General features: G+C 39.7%; 1 protein-coding gene across 1 annotated transcript in view; it reads right to left on the reverse strand.

The window, feature by feature from the left end:
* Positions 1–20,501, reverse strand: part of SBF2 (SET binding factor 2) — a 274,874-nt gene that overhangs the window by 141,288 nt on the left and 113,085 nt on the right. The window contains exon 4 of the mRNA XM_063117284.1: positions 2,316–2,429. Within this exon, the coding sequence (XP_062973354.1) occupies positions 2,316–2,429 (114 nt within the window). The remainder of the gene's footprint in view (positions 1–2,315; positions 2,430–20,501) is intronic.

Consider the following 20,501-nt stretch of genomic DNA (forward strand, 5'->3'; position numbering starts at 1 on the left):
AGCAATAAGAGCTTAAGCTTCTTTTGAGTTCAAACTGCATAGCTTTATCAATATTTTCCATGTGTGCGTGTGTGTGCATATACATATATAGATAATTTTAGGTATATATATATATCTAAATAAACCAGACTATGAAGCAGAATATATTGTTTTACTAATAATCATTAGTTGATCCACTCTTGCTTGTTTCCTGAATCAGTTGCTGCTTTTGTGCCATTATACCATGTCTGCAAATTATTTTGACTAAATGAATTGCTCTGAAGCTTACTCTTTTAGTTGCATATCAGTGGTCTGGAGCTTCCAGGAGAAGAACTTGGAACCTTTGGCTCTGTATGAGAATACCCATGTGATGATTTGTTAGGACTGCAGTTTGGATCATTTTCTGGAGTGAGCCTGGACAGGAATAACTAGAAAGGCCTTCTATTTTGGCTGGAACCTTGCCCAAGATACAAGCTCTTCTTGGCATTGACCACTGGTCTGATCCCTCAGCTCTGACCACTGGTCTGATCCCTCAGCTCTGATTCTCTGGCAGAACTCTGACAGATGTGCATGGTTCAGCCTTTGCATTAGCTGAATTCAAAAAGGGTTTTTTCTTCAAAACTTTTATGTTCAATAGACTGATGATCGCATTAATCCTTGGGGGTAAATATTGATTTTATGTAGGTTAATTCTCCTCATGATGACTAAATTCCCATAACAATATGATTTAGGCAGGTTGGGAGACTGGGCTGAAAGGAACAAGATGTCTTTTAACAGGGAAAAATGTAAGGTATTACACTTAGGGAGGAAAAATGTAGGGTGCACCTACAAGATGGGGGAGTCATGGCTAGGAAGCACTACATTGGAGAAGGATTTGGGTGTGGTCGACAACAGCAATCAGAACAGTGTGAGATAGTCGCTAGAAGGACTAACACAATTCTGGGTTGCATTAGAAGCATTGTATCAAAGACACATTAAGTCTTTATTCCTCTCTACTGGGAACTAGTGAGACCACACCTGGAGTATTGGATATGATTCTGGGCACCATGTTTCCAGAAGGACACATTTCCAAAAGGACAAGTTAGAACAGGTTCGGAGGAGAGCAACAAAGATGATATAGGGACTTGAGGACATGCCCTATGAGGACAGGCTGAAGGAACTTGGGATGTTCAGTCTGGAGAAAAGAAGACTGAGGGGAGACATGTTAGCAGTGCTCAGGTACATAAAAGGGTGCCACAGGGAAGATGGTCAAGAACTATTTTAAATTGCCATAGAAATTAGGAACAGAAATAATGGGTATAAGTTAAATTTCAATGAAATATAAGAAAAAAACTTCTTGATGGTAAGATCAGTACAGCAGTGATACATAGTCTACCTATGGAAGTTGTTCGACCATTTTTGTCTGTCTCTTCTGCCAAGACTCTCGTTCACGCACTGGTTATCTCTCGGTTGGACTACTGCAACCTCCTCCTCTCTGGCCTCCCCTCATCTCACATCAGTCCGCTGGTCTCTGTCCACCACTCTGCCGCTAAGATCATCTTCCTGGCCCGCCGCTCTGACCATGTCACTCCGCTTCTGAAATCTCTTCATTGGCTCCCAATTCATTCCAGAATCCAATATAAACTTCTCCTGTTGACCTTCAAAGCTTTTCACGGTCTAGCTCCTGCCTGTCTCTCCTCTCTCATCTCACACTATTGCCCCGCTCGTGCTCTTCGCTCCTCTGATGCCATGCTTCTTGCCTGCCCAAGGGTCTCTACTTCCCTTGCTCGGCTTCGCCCATTTTCCTCTGCTGCCCCTCATGCCTGGAATGCTCTTCCAGAACACCTGAGAACTACCAACTCAATCACAGCTTTTAAAACACAGCTAAAAACTTTTCTTTTCCCTATAGCTTTTAAACTTTGAGTTTGTTCTGACTCTATACTGTTAGCTTCACCCTTCCCGGTGCCTGTTTACACTTCCCTGTCCCTGTTTGCATTCTCTTTCCCTCCTTATTGTTTACTACGACTTTGTTAGATTGTAAGCCTATGCGGCAGGGTCTTGCTGTTTACTGTGTTATCTGTACAGCACCATGTACATCGATGGTGCTATATAAATAAATAATAATAATAATAATAATGGAGGTTTTTAAGAAGAGGCTGGACAGCCACTTCTCAAGGATGGTTTAACTGGTTTTCCTGCACATTGCAGAGAGTTGGACTCCATGATTCTTGTGGTTCCTTCCAACTGCACAATTCTAGGATTCTAATATAGAGATGTTCAAAAATACTTGCCACTGTTGCTCATTAGAAACTAAACAGATTTGAACGTCGACAAATTATGAATGACAGGTACTTTACCCTGAAAATTTCTGGATAATCTAATCGGGATACCAACACCAAGCTTTTGGGAGCAAACACTTCTGCAGGCTGAATCAAACCAGACTCCTCTTCTCCTTCAGTTTCTCTTGACCCCTTGAAAAGATGAAGGCAGTCAGTTTTATGAAGAATTGTATGAAAAACTCAATAAATGCTACTATTAGAAATAAGCAATAATACATTTTTAATTAAAACTAGACTTCTGAACTTTAAACCATCACAATGTAATTTGTCCTGCACAGGTCACAAGATGGCTTATAAATAAAATAATTAAACCAGCAACTGCATAAACCGCAATGTTCAATAAAAGTGTGAACTGAAGTAGCCCTATATATGTTCTAATGGTGTTTTTTATTCCTCCTGCACCCTGCAATTCCATCCAACATCTTAGATCATCTTAATTACACTGAATGTCACGTAATAGTGTGTTTGGGACTGGGGAAAAGCCCATTCTTGCAGCTTGTTTCTGCTGCCACCCACCCCCACCCCACCTGACGGACATCACCATCAGCTGACCAGCCGCTCCTTCCTCAACAGGTATTAAGGGCCAGGCTGCCAGGGGCAGCGCCTCTGTGTTGCACAAAGTGCAACGCTAAGTGCGCACTTTGCGTCACAATGAGGAGCATAGGAAAGAAGACAATGGTCCTGCTGCCTTTGGTCAACAACCAGATTAATAGCAGCAAGTTGTGGCATTTTATCTCATTTTATTTTATTACTTGCATTTTTAAATATGTGCCTTGGGAGCTCAGGGAGGCAAGGGGGTGCCCACATAGCTGTGGTCATAGGTAAGCAGATGTATGGCGATGGGGGAATAACAGGCCAGATGAGAAGAGGGGCTAGATTTCTTACAGCTATCCCCTCTTCTGGTTTTCCCCCCAACCAGATGGTTCCTGGCGGCCTTACCAGCTTGCCCTTGGGTTTGGTGGTGCTTCTGCTAAACGCAGGTCAGTCCAAAATAAAATCTCCCTCATCCATGATTTGATTGTGGATGAGGGGGCTGACCTGGTATGTATCACTGAGACCTGGGTGGGTGAACTGGGAAGGGTTACTCTCACCCAGCTTTGCCCTCCCGGGAACTCGGTGCAGCATCAGCACTGACTTGAGGGTCGGGGAGGGGGGTTGCCATGGTCTATAGAAATACAATCTCCCTCTCTAGGCTTCCTGTTCATTCGAGTGCTGGTCTTGAGTGTCTTTATTTTGTGTTGGGTACTCGAGACAGATTAGGGATTCTGCTGGTGTACTGCCCACCCTGCTGCCCAACAGTCTCCCTGCCTGAGCTGACAGAGGTTGTCTCGGATCTGGTGTTGAGGACCCCCAGGATGATGGTTCTGGGGGATCTCAACTTCCATGCTGAGGCTCCTGTATCTGGGCCGGCTCAGGACTTCATGGCTGCCATGACAACCATGGGGCTGTCTCAACATGTCATCGGCCCAACACATGCAAAGGGACACACACTTGACTTGATTTTCTCGACTGGGCAGGGGGATGGTGATCTGAAAGTGGGGGAATTAACATCTACCCCCTTGTCATGGTCAGATCACTTTCTATTGAGGTTTAGACTTTCAGCAGCCTTTTCCCTCTGCAAGGGTGGGAGGCCTATTAAAATGTTCCACCCCCGGAGGCTAATGGACTCCAATGGATTCCAGAGGGCTCTGGGGGATTTTCCTGCTGGTATGGCCGGTGCTCCTGTTGAAGCCCAGGTTGCTCTGTGGAATGCAGAGATGACTCGGGCGGTTGACATCAGTGCTGGGGGGAGGAGCTGGAAGACACATTGCGGACTTCTGGGAATGCATCTCCCAGCTTCTGCCCCCCAGTGCCGATCTAGGCGACTCAGTTTTTGCTGTCTGCTGTGGGCGGCTGGGCTTGGCCCAGCTGCCAAGAGGGGGAGCAAAAACGGAGTCCTGTCCATTGCCTCTTGTCGCCCTGTGACAAGAGGCAAGGGGCAGGGCTCAATTCGCTCCCTGTCCCGGGCGGCTGGCCCTGGCCCAGCCACCCAGGACAGGGAACAAAAAAGGGCTGGGGGGCGTAAGGTAATGGGCTGGGGGCCGCCAGCGCAGATCGAGAAGACAAAGAAAAAGAAGAAGAAAAAGAAGAAGCAAGAGAAGAAGCAAGTAGCAGGTAAGATTAAGGTGTGTGGAGGGTGCACGCATGTGTGTGCTGGCAGTGTGTGTATTCATGTCTGAATGGGGTGCATGGGGTATTTGAGTGAATGGATGTGTGTGCATGCGTGTGTTTTTCGAGTGGGTGATCTGAGTGTGTGGGGTGGGGTGCGCATGTGCTGGCAGTGCATGTATTGATGTCTGAATGGGGTGTTTATGAATGAATGCATGTTTGCAGTTTGTGGTGGGGAGGGCTGTAGTTTTCTGAGTGTGAGTTGGGGGGATGGGTGATATTCCTATTAAATAATGCATTTTGATCCATAGACCTACCTCTCCAATTTGTTTGCTATAATTGGCATGATGTATATTTTGTAACAATGGCTGATAATTGTTCATCGTTCTTTAAAATCTTTCGAAAAAAATTACAGGGCAGCCATTATTACTATCATCATCATCATCATCATCATCATCATCATCATCATCATCAATTTCTCTTTTCTTGCTCGTGGTAGTTTTTCCAGATGAACATGATCGGCTTTGCCAAGTCATGCAGTCTTGTACTGATTCAGAAATTTCCTGACTATTAAACATGTTTCAAGTATGACTGCTTTCTGGATGTTGGTGTGCATGTAGGTTTTCTCTAAAAAAAAATAAAAATGAAGTGATGCTGGTGACTGATGTGACTAACGGAATAATTGTATTTTTTCCTGTTGCCGTAGTTCTTTAACTTCCATAGCCAGTGTTGTATATTTCTCTCTCTCTTGTCCTCTTCCTTTTCTGCAACATTTTTGCCCGTAGGTATTGCTATGACAATGAGGTAGGTGTGTTTTTCTTGGCTGTTTTTGACTGTTATGTCTGGTTGAAGCTGAAACAAGTTAATAGGTGTTAGCCTTTAGTCCTTTGTTCCATGGCTAATGTTTGCAGGGTAATAGTAGTTTATACTCTTTCTGAATGCTTGGTTGCTTGTTTATTATACTAGATTTTTCTGTACTTGTCAACTACTTCATTTATTCAGTGGTAGCAGTATGCTGAATGTGTGACAATGGATATGAGAAAGGTGATGGGGAAAGAGAGTTAAATGTTAGGAAAGGTTAGACTATGGTCATCCAGTGAAGGACTTCCAGTCAGAAAAGATATCTGAGAGAAAGACTTGCAGTCAGAAAAGATATTTGCTATATCACACAGAGTATAGCAAAAGCTTCAAAGTACAGCAAAAGCTACAAAAATAGAAATGAGTGGAGTTAATTTCAGATACGTTGGATGTCTCACTTCTTCCTTTATTCCAGTGATTTTAGCATTAAGATGTTATGTAGAACAGGTTTGTTTTAATTGTTTGCTGTGAAATCAGACATGTGACCAAGGCCATGTTTGGGTGGGCACGACCCCTTGGGGGCTGGGCATGTTGTCCTCCTTTTTGGTTTCCAAAATATGGTCACCCTACCCTAGGTAACTGGTTCCATTATTCTAAGGCAGGATAAATGGCTTGCTGTTGGGACCACTGAGGTAAAATAATGTATGAGCAAACACTGCACTGATACTATTTAGTAGTATTTACAGCTCTGTGCATATCTTCTATGAACACTATGTTCCCAAACCTTCTTCAGTTTGAAATATCAAACAAACAATCAGGTTTACTTCTAACAAACACACACCACTAAAATTAGTATGGAGTTGAGATTTCTATCACTTTCAGTTTCAGAACCAGTGCAACAAAACTGACTTCTTTTCATACAGTCACTCTCAGTGCTTGTTTTTTGCCAGGCCACTTCTTCAAACATATTCACATCTACAGTTAATTCATGGAAACAGTTGGCCATCACTTCTTTCTAACACACACACACACACACCTTAACACATCATTTGTTTTAATAAATTAAAGTGTGAAATGAAAGGAAAGCCTGTATCTCCTTTACCTGGTGACTGGCCACACTAACTACTAATGTGAGTTTGGGTTAGATGCTCTGGCACTGCTGGAGAGGAATGATACCATAGTGGGTTCCAGTTCTGTTCTTTTAGTAAAATGCCAGTAGATGGCACTGGAGACTAGCCCTTCACGACTTCTTTCATATAGGGCTGCCCCATGACATATAGGAGTGAGTTGGAATACTTTTAAATTCTTTTCAACTTAGTCATTTCTCTCAACTGAGAAATCCAATAGGAACCATACCATTTAAAAGTCAAACAAGTTGATCTGAAAGAGCAATATACTAATCTTCCATGGGCTTCATCAATTCCCCTCTTGTTTTCAATGGCAACTACAGATATAAATGTCATCGTCATCTTAAGGGACCTGTGCAACACAATGAAATCAGAGAGCCTTAACATACTCTGCTACCAGCAGGATTCAAACAGTATCAGAATTCTACAAACAACAGGCAGCAGTGCATATAAGAGTTATGTTACCTACAAAGTACATGAACAAAACTTCTTGCACAGTTCCACAAGAAAGTCCACTTATTTTTAAAAGGAATTTATATACTGTCCTTCATTAAAACAAAAATCCAATGGCTGTTTCCATTAGGAAAATAAGCAAAAATTAATAATGCAATTCACATAAAAATGAACGGAACAAAAACACAGTAAAACAGCAGAGAACTAAAATCCCTTCTCAGTCAATAGCATTTTCCACATTCAAATATGAAAACAAGGACTTCATGTGATTTCACATTTCTGGGTGCAAAGACTACTGCAGACGCTGACTGCAGCCAGGAAATCAGAAGACGTTTACTTCTTGGGAGGAGAGCAATGACAAATCTTGATAAAAGAGTTAAGAGCAGAGACACCACACTGACAACAAAGGTCCGCATAGTTAAAGCAATGGTATTCCCCATAGTAACCTATGGCTGCGAGAGCTGGACCATAAGGAAAGCTGAGCGAAGGAAGATAGATGCTTTTGAACTGTGGTGTTGGAGGAAAATTCTGAGAGTGCCTTGGACTGCAAGAAGATCAAACCAGTCCATACTGGTTTGAAATAAAGCCAGACTGCTCACTTGAGGGAATGGTATTAAAGGCAAAACTGAAGTACTTTGGCCACATAATGAGAAGACAGGATACCCTGGAGAAGAGGCTGATGCTAGGGAAAGTGGAAGGCAAAAGGAAGAGGGGCCGACTAAGGGCAAGATGGATGGATGATATTCTGGAGGTGACAGACTTGACCTTGGGGGAGCTAGGGGTGGTGACGGCTGACAGAAAGCTCTGGCGTGGGCTGGCCCATGAAGTCACGAAGAGTTGGAAGCGACTGAACAAATAAACAACGAAGAAATTAATCTTAATTGTAATATGCTAAATTATGAAATAATATTATGAAAACCCCACCCTGCCCACTGAAAAATGCCTTCCACCAGCTCCTCTTTAGAGTTCCAAGCACTCTCAGTGCTGGTACGCCTTTTTTTGTAACATGCAAGCACTCTGAACCCTCCTCAGCACACACTTATATGGGCAAATGTGAAAACCAGTGGTAGACAGATACAGTTAGCATTAATTAATGTGAGTGCAGAAACTAAAGAAAGACCTGTCACAATAAGGGAAACTGAAATTTCCTATGAAATTTCACACACTAAATTTCCCTATGCATGTATGTGTAGGCACATTCATGGCCATCAACTAGTTTGAAATGCTTGCATAGAACAGAGGAGAGAACCGCCCAAAGAGCTTTGGCTATTGAGCAGTCTAAAAATGTAATAAATAAATAGAAAGAAATGTGGCTCTAAAGTGTACATAACGTTTCCAACAAAAAATGGAGAACCAAGCTAGTCTAGAGATCCTGAAGGAATCTGAAAGAAAATATCATAGCTGAGTGAAATCAACATTTTTTCATCAAATGAATTTGGGAAACAGCTGGAGGTTAAATGCAGTTCCTTTGACCTGACCCTGTTATGCAATTTCCTAACAAAGCCATCTATCTTCTTGCATAAAATACACATCTAATATTCATTAATGCATGTAAAAATGCAAACATTGTAATATGCCCTTATGCAGGAGTAACAGCTTTTTGGAGGCCCATAGGCATGTGACTACTGTGGCAGGGGAAGGTACATGTGACCATTTCTTTCAGGTCCAAGTGCACATTTTCGTGCCCCCCTTCTTGGATTCTGACTTTTCTTCATCACGCTCTTCTTCGATTCCCTCTTTTCACTCCCTCACCCCTATTCTTGGATTCCCATTTTTCTCTGAGCCCACTCCTTCCTCCTCCTCCTTGGTATTCAGATAATTTAAAAATGTATGTTCTTTGAAAGCATGCCTGCTTTTGATGTGATGTGTAAACCATTTACCCAGCAAAAATTCTACACAATATGGTGAATATTATATAGCTAAGTTGTAAGATATAGTCTCTGAATATTGGGTGTTATTGTTTTTAAAAATGTAATTACTCACCCATTTATGCATAACAGGACAACAGTTGTTATTAAATGTTTCCTGTGTACAAACAACTGAGCTATATTATTTTCTCTACCATCAGATCTTTATACAGCCATAGCCATCAGAAATCGAAGTATAGGAAGCCTAAAATTTAATAATTCATATTGAAATTGAGTGCAAGCATCTTCTAATTCCAGCATTTAACTATGTCATTCGATGCAACATTTCAAACTTTGTTGCATATAAGCATCATAGAATTCTTTTACAACTTTCTACCTGAAGAAATGAGCTAATGACATGAAAAAATCTCATTAGCTTCTGGAATGCTAAATCATAGTAGAGGAGCAAATCAAATGGATCAACTTCACAAAGTTATTACTCAGCACTTTATAGAGCAAATTACAAAAGCCCATATATGGTAATTAAAGCAAACGTATTGCGCAAAGCTTATACTACCCACAATCAAAACCAAAGGATACGTGTTCTTTCATTTGCAACATTCCTAACATTGTTTAAAAAATACACGAAGTGACACAATAAACTGAAGACAATGTTCTGAGTTTCCGTTTATTGTGCATTCCCTGTCCCGTGCCAATTGATTTCTTCATAGCTTTGATGAGTTCTTTATAGCATAACCATTAATTGTAAGCAGGAGGAAATGTTACTGCATAAACAATTGTATACAATTATCATTTTCAGAGGTACAAAATAATTCCACCCCAACCAAAAAAACCCTCTCTTAAGTGCCCTAGAAGGAACAATCCAAGCCCTTGCATTCACAATTAATGACCTGATGATCACGTGCTCCTGCTAACTCAGAATCTATGTCCTCTATTAAATTAAATTAAGCACACGCACACGCACACCTCTGAAAATTTACTTTCTAAAGCATTAACTGGAGGAACTGTGTTTCTCTAGAAGCCGCCAATACTAAAAAATAAAATAATAGAAAGGATGTTGATTCACTAAAACATGACACACACATTTTATTTTATTAAGATATTTGGGAGCAGCTTTTGGAATTCCTTTGCACCCCTTTCACACTCTGATTCATTTTAAGTATGCTAAAGGGCAGGTTCTTGCCCTGGGTCAGTATGCCAAACCTGTTGTTAGAGAATTATATTGTTTTAATATTTTAAGCTATACATTTCTCTTAGAGCTTCTTGCCTTCTGTGTCCCATGCCTGTGGCAATTCCTTTCATTTCTGTCTTTTAAAATAATATTCTACAGAACTAATTGCTCTGAAAACCAACAAGCAGATTATTATAGCTGAAATAATGGAACCATCATACAATCGCAAAATAATTAATTTTGAGTTTAGGTTTTACAGGTAACTTGAAGATGTTTTCAGCACCTGAAAAAAACACTTGTGATAATAATTCCACATATCACATTCTGGTGCTGTATTCAGAATAATTCTGCTGAATTTCTCAATTAGCTCCAAAACTTCCCTTACCCAAATTTTATAAAACTCCAAGATAAAGGGAAAGGGTAATATTTCTCAGAAGGTACAGTGTTAAAGAGATTATACAAACAGCCATTCACCAATCATGTGTAGCATCCACCCACATGGTGAGGAAAAATTGACCACATCCCAGGATCGTATTCAAATTTCCTATTTTTTAAAATTATGATTTGTAGTTTGATTGTATTGTTGTAATTTGATTTTATTCTATGTTGTAAGCTGCAATGGTTTTTATTTGAAGAGTGATGTGTGTCTAAAACATTGATCTAAAAATAAGAAGCAGGACACATTTTAATAAAGGCTTCTCTCTATACAACTGCATAAAGTCCTTGCTAAGCCTTTAACTCCAAAATTGCTTCTCTTTTTTATAAAAGCTATTTATAAAAGCTATTAATAAATTTCTTCTAAAGCACATTTGCAGCATGCATAATACTATACTTAGTAAGAATGTGATTATTTTATCACATTAGATTTTTTAATCAAAGAAATTCCAAGAAAAAGGAAAGCTAGACAAATATACATCGAGAGGTATTACCAATGTACCATTATCAGAAGTCACAGCCTAAGGGGATAATTAGTTTAAGCACATGACTTTTAAACTACTTTGTATCTTAAGTACTACTAACAGTATATGCATTCTCTTTGAGCACACTAATGTAAAGCTGGATGCTCATGGGCAGCTAATCTTTCAAGTGCAGTTTAGAAATACATTATCTCACACAGAAAACCAGACTTGTACAATATGTCATGTGTGAAAACATTTTAAAAGGAAATGTATTTGAATATTATAAACTGGTACATGTTTTCATTGCAGTCACAGAGGCAATAGCCTAACTCTACCCCCTTTCAATCAGATAAGGAAAGGAAAGGAACCTCTCGTGCAAGCACTGAGTCATTACTGACTCTTGGAGGGACGCCAGCTTTCGCTGACGTTTTCTTGGCAGGCCTTATGGCGGGGTGGTTTGCCGTTGCCTTCCCCGGCCGTTATTACCTTTCCCCCAGTTAACTGGGTACTCATTTTACCGACCTCGGGAGGATGGAAGGCTGAGTCGACCCGAGCTGGCTGCCTGAAACCAGCTTCCGCTGGGATCGAACTCAGGCCGTGGGGAGAGTTTCGGCTGCAGAAACTGCTGCTTTACCGCTCTGCGCCACACGAGGCTCTTCCAATCAGATAAAGCACATCTATAAATCATCTTCCAAGAATTGGGTCCAGAAGAATCAACAACATCCTCAGCTCATACAATTGAAAGTGAGTACAGATTGTATATCAAGATTTATTTACTTTGATAAAAGCCAAAATAGAGTAAATGTCATTATTTATTTTTAAGGTTTAATTTTTATATAAGACAAGAGTATATGAAAATGGGTTGGGTCGGGAAAGTACATTTGGGAATGCCAAATTAGGGCATACTTGGACACGTTGAAAGAACAGCAGAATTACTTTGAAAGGTAGTATTCTGTTTCTATAGCAGGAGTGAGCAACTTCTTAAGTTCTGAGGCCTGCATGTATCTTGGAGATACATACACACACACACACACACACACACACACACACCTCTCCTAATTCAGATTGCTGAGATAGAGGAGAAGTTAAAGCCTTCTCCTCCATCTCAGTGCTCCTGATTCCTTGGAGGAGGGAGAGGCAATAATCTCACCTTCTTTCCAGTGATCTTGATAGGAAACAGGCATGCAAGAATGTATCTCCTTGTGCATTTGTATCCCAACAGAATTGCAGGAAACAGAGCACACACAGAGAGCCATCCATGTGTGGCCCTTTCCCAGCAAGAACGGGCTATGGCCAGCTGTTTGGTAGGCTGGCAGGAGCCCCATTCTACAGGGAAACAGGGTGCATGGGGATGGCTCTTGTTTATTAACAAAACTGATTCTGATGGGGCAGCAGCAGCGGGGGGGGGGGAGTTGTGGGTCAAGGCACTTGTGGCAGGCCATGCACATGGCCCACATGTTGCACACATGTCCTATAGCTTAAAGTTATTTTTAGCTTCTAATGCTATTACCCCTTAAGAAAATACTATTAAATTGAAAGGGGGAAAGTAAGGAATATGACATGGCTAGCATTGGCACATTAAAAAATAAAAAAATAAATGTATCTTATTATTGGGAGTGAACATGAAGTCTTTAAGGCCTTGTATCAGGTACCAGCTAGGCTCAAATTACACACTGATCTGATTTCAACATATAGCTAAGGTTTGGTACTGCATGCATGAGCCTCAGAATTGTACGTTTGCCCTCCCCCTTCTGGTGTAGCCAAAAGGAGGTCAGAAGCTTTGACTTCTGTTTTCAATTAATCCTGGTTTAGCTTTATGACTGAACAAGAAACTGTGGTTATTTTTTAATGATGGTTTGGGGCAGCCTTCCCAGATCTCATTAGCCCCAGCCAGCATTGCCATTGTTTGTCTGGGTTCAGTGTGGTTAATTTAAAACAGAACCAAAAGATTCCAATCTCCTCTTTGTGGAAGGGTCAGCAAGAGAGGGGAAGAGGACATTACAAGCCTGTTCACAAGCCCATAGTCTAGTGATATGCCCAAATGAGGCCACCAATTTCAGTAATTCTTTCGTCCATAGCATTTTATGCTTTTTATTTCTTTAAAAAGATAAAATAGCTTGGTACACTGCATTTGAATGGAAGAAGTGGCAGGGAGAAACTGTTCTAGTCATTCTTTAATTTAAAATTATTTAAACTACTTTTTCATGCTTAGAGTTAAAAAACATGGAGAAGTGGGGCAACCCTATCTTTCCTTCCATGGATAAAAAAAGTGGCTTGGGAAGGGCAATTTTGATCTGAGAAGTGACTAGAGGCAAAAGACAAAATGAATGGTTAATCATGCTTATCCATGGTGGCAGGGAGTGGGGGAATCCACAAGCCCTAGTATGGCAATACCTTTACTGGGGCCAACCAAACTCAAAAATAGCAAGCAAATTTTCAAGTTCTCCAGAACTGTTAATCAGACAAGATGTTAAGTAAACTGGGAGTGGGAATAAAAAAGCTGGCATGAGGTTAAATGGTATGATTATGAGAAAGAAACTATCTTAAGATGGATTCCACATAGGTATATTATTGTTTATCACACAGAAGCAGCTAGGCCATATTGCACCATACACTAACCTTATAAATACAGGAAAATTATTTTATCAGTGACATTCATAGAATCTTAGAATAGTAGAGTTGGAAGGGGCCTATAAGTCCATCAAGCTCAATGAATTATCCCAACCAATCAACAGAGCTGAGGAACCCAAATAAAGCTTGTAGATCAACCCAAAACTAAAGCTAAGCTCTGAGCAGGGAACTGGATATGCAGAAAAGTCTGTCACATACTGAATTTAACAGTGAGAACGCTACAAGGCATGCACATGGATGGATTCCAGGAGTTGTTGTGTATAATCAGATTAGCCTTTTGAACAGGTTTCAGGCTGCACCAAGGGCTGTTGGAACAAAAACTAAAATGGCTGATTGCCCATTTTTTTGAAAATATAATATTTATCAGTTTATTTGCATCTGTCTACAGCCATAATTGGAACTCAAAGGATCCCCGAAAGGCACAGAAGTGTAGAGAAATGCGGTAGTCATTATATTAGCAAATTTGGAGCTTAATTTTACATGGTTACTAGGTAAAAGGCCAAAAGAAGCCAAAATGGGTAGAAAGAGTTAAGCCGCCTCCGCCTTTGTGCATGTTCTTTCAGGATAAGAATTTAAATCAGCCTTCCCCAATCTGGTGCATTCAGAATTCAACTCCAGTCTTGGCCATGCGAATTTTAGTCCAACACATTTGGAAGGCACCAGGTTGGGGAAGGCTGGTTGAGTAAGAAAGAATTACAGGACTCTGTAACATAGTTTGAACTTCAGCTGAGATATAAGAAGAAAAATGACCCTTTTTTTCTACAAACAGGAGAAAAAACCTCTTTTTCTACAGAGGAGAAGGAAGGGGTCAAGGCAAAGAGCAAGGTTCCCCCCTCAAAATCTGCAGTATAACTTGAAAACCCTCCAGCATAGACCCATTCCTCTCCTCCCTCCTGGGTCTGTTTTGGTGCCAAGTATGTTTATGTGTGGGACATCCACTTTACTTGTAGAAATACTGATGATACTTAAGTATTTATGCCATGTAACAACTGACCAATGCACAGTTGTCCTGCATTGTAAGGATGTTACTTATTGGTCAGAATCTGACTACAGTATTTCTGAACACAGATAAAGACACAGCAATGCAATATTGCTAACCATTCTAGCCATCTTTGTACAATAGTCAAGAATCCTATGGGTTGGAGTCTAATACATCTGGAAGCCACCAGCTTGGGAAAAGCTCCTGTAGAGTATAATCTACTTCCTCCCCCTAAAGGGGGGGAGTATTTTAAAATGGGAGAAGATGTCAATTCAGATAGCTGTGCTGTGCATGAACACCATGTGGTCAGAATAGTTTGAAATAATTTGGCATATCTTTCTTAGTGAGTGCCTCACCCACATCAGTAGTACCAGATTAAAATGGGAATGTATTGTAATTAATCACATGCACACAGTTCAAAAGCTCCATGTTTCATTAGCTACAATGCACTTTGCTAGTATGTGAATAAGCCTTCAGCAGCTGAGTTCCTACTCAAATCAAGAAACAGACCACATGTCAAGTAAACGCAAAACAAGATTTTTTAATTAATGAGCTACTAACAAAAATATTTAAGACAATTATTCAAGACTTGGAGAACAAAGAGATGCAAACTCAATATTGAAATAAGATCCTAAAGTATTTAATTTAAGTACTAAAGTTTGAGGTACCTGTTATGTAAAATAAGTTATAGTTAAGATAAATGTATTGGGGGGGGGAAGAGATAATGCATGCTCATGTGCACAAATATGTCATCCCAATGTAGCAGAAGAAATGTTCTAGAACAGTTTGACCTTGTATAGAGAATAACCAAGCCAAAGCCAGCAAACCCTGTTTTATCTAAAAGGAGTAGAAAAACAGTCATAAATTAAGATTTTAATCGATTGTAACTACATTTTTATTAAGCAAATTCATGAAATGTATTCACTGAGTTCATGACATTTATAAGCTTCTACATGATTGCAGTCTGAGAAAATATTCACAAAGCACCTCTAGCCTGTATGTTTTACTGTCTTTATTTAAGCTGTAAATGGAATAGCAAAACATCCAAATAGACAATGCCAATACCAGAATTGTTTGGAAGAGAAATTAACAGTCAGGGGTTAAAAAAGAGAGAGAAAGGGAACCTCAATTATTGGTCCAACCTGTATCAAGTCTTATGGCTTTTCTTCAGGGCTACCTGATATAATCCATGTAAAAGATAGGCAGAACCATGTTCTACACTAGCAGAATATCTTTTTCTGAGGTAGTGTAGAGGCCTGTTCTATTTATCCTTTACATTAGGGTTGGGCAAGTTGTAACCTGTCAGATGTCATTGGACTGCAACTCCCACCATCCCTCACTACTGGCTATGCTGACTAGTGCTGACAGGAGTAGTAATCCAAAAATATCTGGATGGCCACAATGTGCCCACCTTTCCTTTACATAGATAAAACTGAGTCCCCTGAACAAGAGCCACAAAACTTGATACAAGTTGAGATGATAAACCATTCTCAGTAGCACACATCTGAGATCCACTCTCTAACAGTTATGTGCAAACCATAATACAATTATTACTCTTTGCACCACACTTAGGAGGCATGTGTGAAGCCACACATTTTAATTTAATTAATCCAGAATACAAACAATCCCTAAAAAACTATGAATCACTTATGTCACATAAGTTTCCCTACTCTTTCAGATCCGATGTATGGAAATGTTTACAAGGGACTTTATTAATCCATTTTGAAATTTTGGATTAATCAACGAATGTACATTAAAATCATCATTCCTCCCTCAAAATCCATTTCCATCAGTGGAACAAAAACCATCAATTTTTGCTTTGAATCCAAAGAAGTTATTAAGGGTGTTTGGTTTGGAACTCTAAGGCTTGAGCTCTAATTCCAACTTGGCCGTGGTCTGAGTGACCTTGAACAAGTTGCTCTCTGTGCTTTATTTGGATGTTCACCTTAGATTTTGTGGATAAATATATATGTGTTTCCCTTTTCCCTTAAAGCCACAACAATTCTGAAAACCCCAAACTGAAGCAAAATTCAATTCCATGAAAAGTGCATAGTAATGAATGAAACCCCGTTTGGTGCCACTTCTCAAAGAAGAAAATGGCTCATTTGTCACTTATAATTAAAGCATATGGAAATCAAAACTGTCTACTGAGACTAAACTAAACTAAATTAAAGAGACATAACAATCAGACTACATTAATACCACTCTATTGGCAAGACTAGTTGCTAGTCTGGAATTTTATAAAAGCAGTATGGTCACTTAATTACAAAATGAATCACAAAAGCCCAGGCACAAAAGAATAACATGTGAAGAATTTGTCTGCATCTTCAATAATTATACATATATCTATATCTATGTCTATCTATATATAAAGCCAATGTTAAAAAATTTTAAATGTAAAACCAGTCAGAAGATTAATCCTGGGTAATGCACATAACCGGGGGTAGTGTACATTACTAAAGACTTCCATACATCTGTAAGAATGTAAAAAGGTTCACTGAGAAAATCTGAGAACCAATAGATAAATGCATGCTCAAGAAGCAATCAAACTATTCCTAAACAACTGAGTTCATGGGGATACTGCTGAGTCCAGCCTAACTTCTGAAGGTCCAGAGTGCAGCTGTGGCCCAGAGTGCCTTTTATCAGCTGTAGCTGATATGCCAGTTGTATCCAATACTAGAAGATAAAGAGCCCTGGCCTTGGCCACTATCTTTGACAGTTTGGTGTTCTACAGATTGGACTTACAGGTTGGTAATGTGCAACAGGGCTGGAAATTGGGGTTTCCCTGGGACAGAGCTCTCCCACCCCCACCCCCCAAAAAACAATGGCTAAAATGGACATTTGTATGATGTGTTGTTATTGTTGTTTTGTTCTATACCACCCAATAGCTGAAATTCTCTTTACCAACCCTATTCTAAATTTCTAACAACATATTTGTTATAGTTGCCAGGCTACATGGAGCTGGGACTTACCCACTATTGCTACAACATATAGAGGTGTCTCTAAAAAGATCCACCTCTATTTAGTGCATGAATTTTGAAAAGTCTAAAACTGACACGAAAATGCCTTTAATTGCACCAACTCACCTGGGCCACCAACAGTCAAAATGGTTATTTCCTCTTTAGCCTCTCAGCTATTCTCAGCATAAATTTGAAGCACTTGTTCCAGACCACAGAAATAGTAGAACACTTAAAAAAAATACTGCTGGAATCTGAACAAAAAACTTCTAGCCACACTCATGAAGAACAAACAAAATCAGCACATTCAATGTGGTGCTCTGTATACATATTTTTGTCTTGTATTATGTTTTAAAGCATTACACATGATGCATCATTGACATTGTATTTTAAATCAGGTGCTAAATTCTTTTAATTCTTTTTCTAAAGAAGAATGCCAAACCTTCCATTAAATTTAGCATTACAGTTCAAAAAGTGTAGGGATGTTGTGTTTTGCCTCCTACTGCCAAAACTTAATAGCCTTAGTTTAACATACTTTTTATTATTATTTCACATCTATTTACACTAAAAGGTTTCATTTTGTAAACCACCCAGAGAGCTTCAGCTATGGGGCGGTATAGAAATGTAACAACAACAACAACAATCTCATTGGGATGTACCCAATATTTTCCTCTGTGAATGGAAGGAGCTTCCACGTCATTCATGGAAGAATTGTGTTCACGGAAAGAGCTTCCATTGAGCCTGCTGTGCCTGTTCAACCCCAAAGCATCAAGAAGGAGAAAAGAGCACCAAGAAGAAGAAGAAGAAGAAGAAGAAGAAGAAGAAGAAGAAGAAGAAGAAGAAGTTCTAATTCAGCATTCTTGTGGTATTTTCTTTAAAACATTTTGCTCTAATCCTCCCTAATGCTACCATATCGGCTTTTGAACTAGAACCTGTTTAAACCTGCTAGCCAACAAACAAAACTAACAAGATGCAAATGTGCAGGAGAAACAGCAACCAGAACATAGTCGTGGATTTGAAACTTTCTAATAGAAATCCATTTTCTAGTTACAAGGCAATGGAATTGACAGTGAAGTCTGCCTAAGGGTTTTGTGGCAAAACCAACAAAAACAGGCCTGGTTCAGACAATACGCTAAACCATGCTGCTTAACCACAAAATGGTTAAGCGAATTTTGTGGTTAAACAGCATGGTTTTGTGTGTTGTCTGAACCAGGCCACTGTCTTGTGACACGTATAGACTAAAAACCACTTTATGGCATATGTTTCCATGGACCAAAGACTATACGAACAGAACATCATCTTGAGTTGACAGGTATAATATCACTAACACACAGTTTATATAACCCATGAGTTGCTGAATCCTGGGTTATGAATCTAGCCATGCTAACAAACCATGGTTTAACCACACACAAAAAGTTTTTTAAAAATCTGTTTAAATCTCCCCCCCACTGATGAAGACCTTGTGGGTTGAAATGCATTTGGGTTTATTGTTTGTTGTATGTTTGTGGACCATTCTGTTCAAATTTTAAGCCTATATATTTGTTTTATGATTAAATATATTTTCTATGGACACATGATTTTATTTCAACAGGTATAGCTCCATTTGAATTTGGCACATTGTTTCTAATCAGTTTCCTTAAACCTATTTTGTTCTTTTAACCACAAACAATCCAATGCTTTGTCACTGGTTTGTGAACTCTGGGTTGTTTAAACTATGATGTCAGGTACAGGTACAAGGCCGGCCTTCTACCTAGTAAGTAGATTTATTATGAAATTGTTTGAGAATGTCAGATGTTTCTGCAAGCTTAGAGATAAGCTTGCAGAGACATCTGACATAATCAAACTATATTTCTAATAAACCTATTTACTAGGTACAAGGCCGGCCTTGTGCCTATACCTGACACATGGGTTGTCATTATATGTGAATCCAAGACTGTCAGTTGTTCATGGGTTGTTTTGCTAGGCTTCAGAAGTGGCAAGTAAAACAAACAAACCAGCAGCTCTACATGCTAGTACTTCATTGCTGCAAAGGCATTTGAGACGCAGGAAAAAAGGAGGAAAAACAACCCAAGGACTAAGAAAACAAATCATGGTTTATCTCATCATCTGCCAGACAAGGCCTGGATAGGGTAACAAACCATGAGTTAAATAAACCATGGGTTGCTATTATGTGTGAAACAGGTAATAGTGTATACACTGGGTGTAGAGAGAGAGAAATGTTAGCAATGATGTCAAAGGAAAATGAAATGCCAGGAATATGGACTATCATAATTCAGCTAAAGCTTCAAGCTTCAATAATTACAGTGATCATTCTCAAAATAGTATTGAAGATAATACAACATCATGGCACTGGAAAGCCAATTAATACCTTTATTAAGATAAAAACCCATTATCTCAATTCAGGCTTTGTTGTCTTGCTTATCCCTATTCTCTCTCCTTTCGGTTTAGCTGTTACCAGACTTCTGATGACTCTGATCATCATCAGCTCAGCTGTCACCTTGGGGTGACACAGCTGATCTCCCCCAAAATCCATAGCACCACAGTTGCCAACTGACAACCTCTGCAATAAGTGAGCAGGGCTGACTGTGGAATATTCTGCCCCAGAACTTTGCAGGAATTAAATGGCCATAATGCACAGCAAATAGTGACTAACGATTGGGCTGTAAAATCCCCCCTTCTGTTCAACTCCATAGCAGTGAAAGGGTGAAGGTAATTGGAAATGAACTACTTGTTATGTTCAAAGAAGGTCCAGTGTGAGAGCCGTTTTTAATTAATTGGGCTTGTTTTTTGAAGTAAAAAAACATGGTATCATCATTTCCAATTACCTTCAATTACTGGCTCTTCAGGTGTTATATATGGGTATAGCTACGTTTCTTCCGTTTCACTCCTCCCTTGGTCAGGACGAGAAGAGCACTAATCTTTGGAAGCTTCTGAGGCAAGTTAATATATTCAGTTTTTCCAGTATAGTTTTTTTTATTTCTACTTTGACAATAGAAATGACATTGAATTTTATAAACTATTTCTTACAGTTGATGTTTGAAAACATTAAGAATTTAGACTATTCACTACTATACAAGAAAAACACAACTCCTACCTAGAAAGGTAAGGAATTGTTTTACTTTCAATCTGAGGAGTAGTTTCCAGGGTGATGTATCTTAACATTAACACAACTT

Source organism: Elgaria multicarinata, chromosome 2 (assembly GCF_023053635.1).
Source record: "Elgaria multicarinata webbii isolate HBS135686 ecotype San Diego chromosome 2, rElgMul1.1.pri, whole genome shotgun sequence".
Taxonomy (NCBI): Eukaryota; Metazoa; Chordata; class Lepidosauria; order Squamata; family Anguidae; genus Elgaria; species Elgaria multicarinata.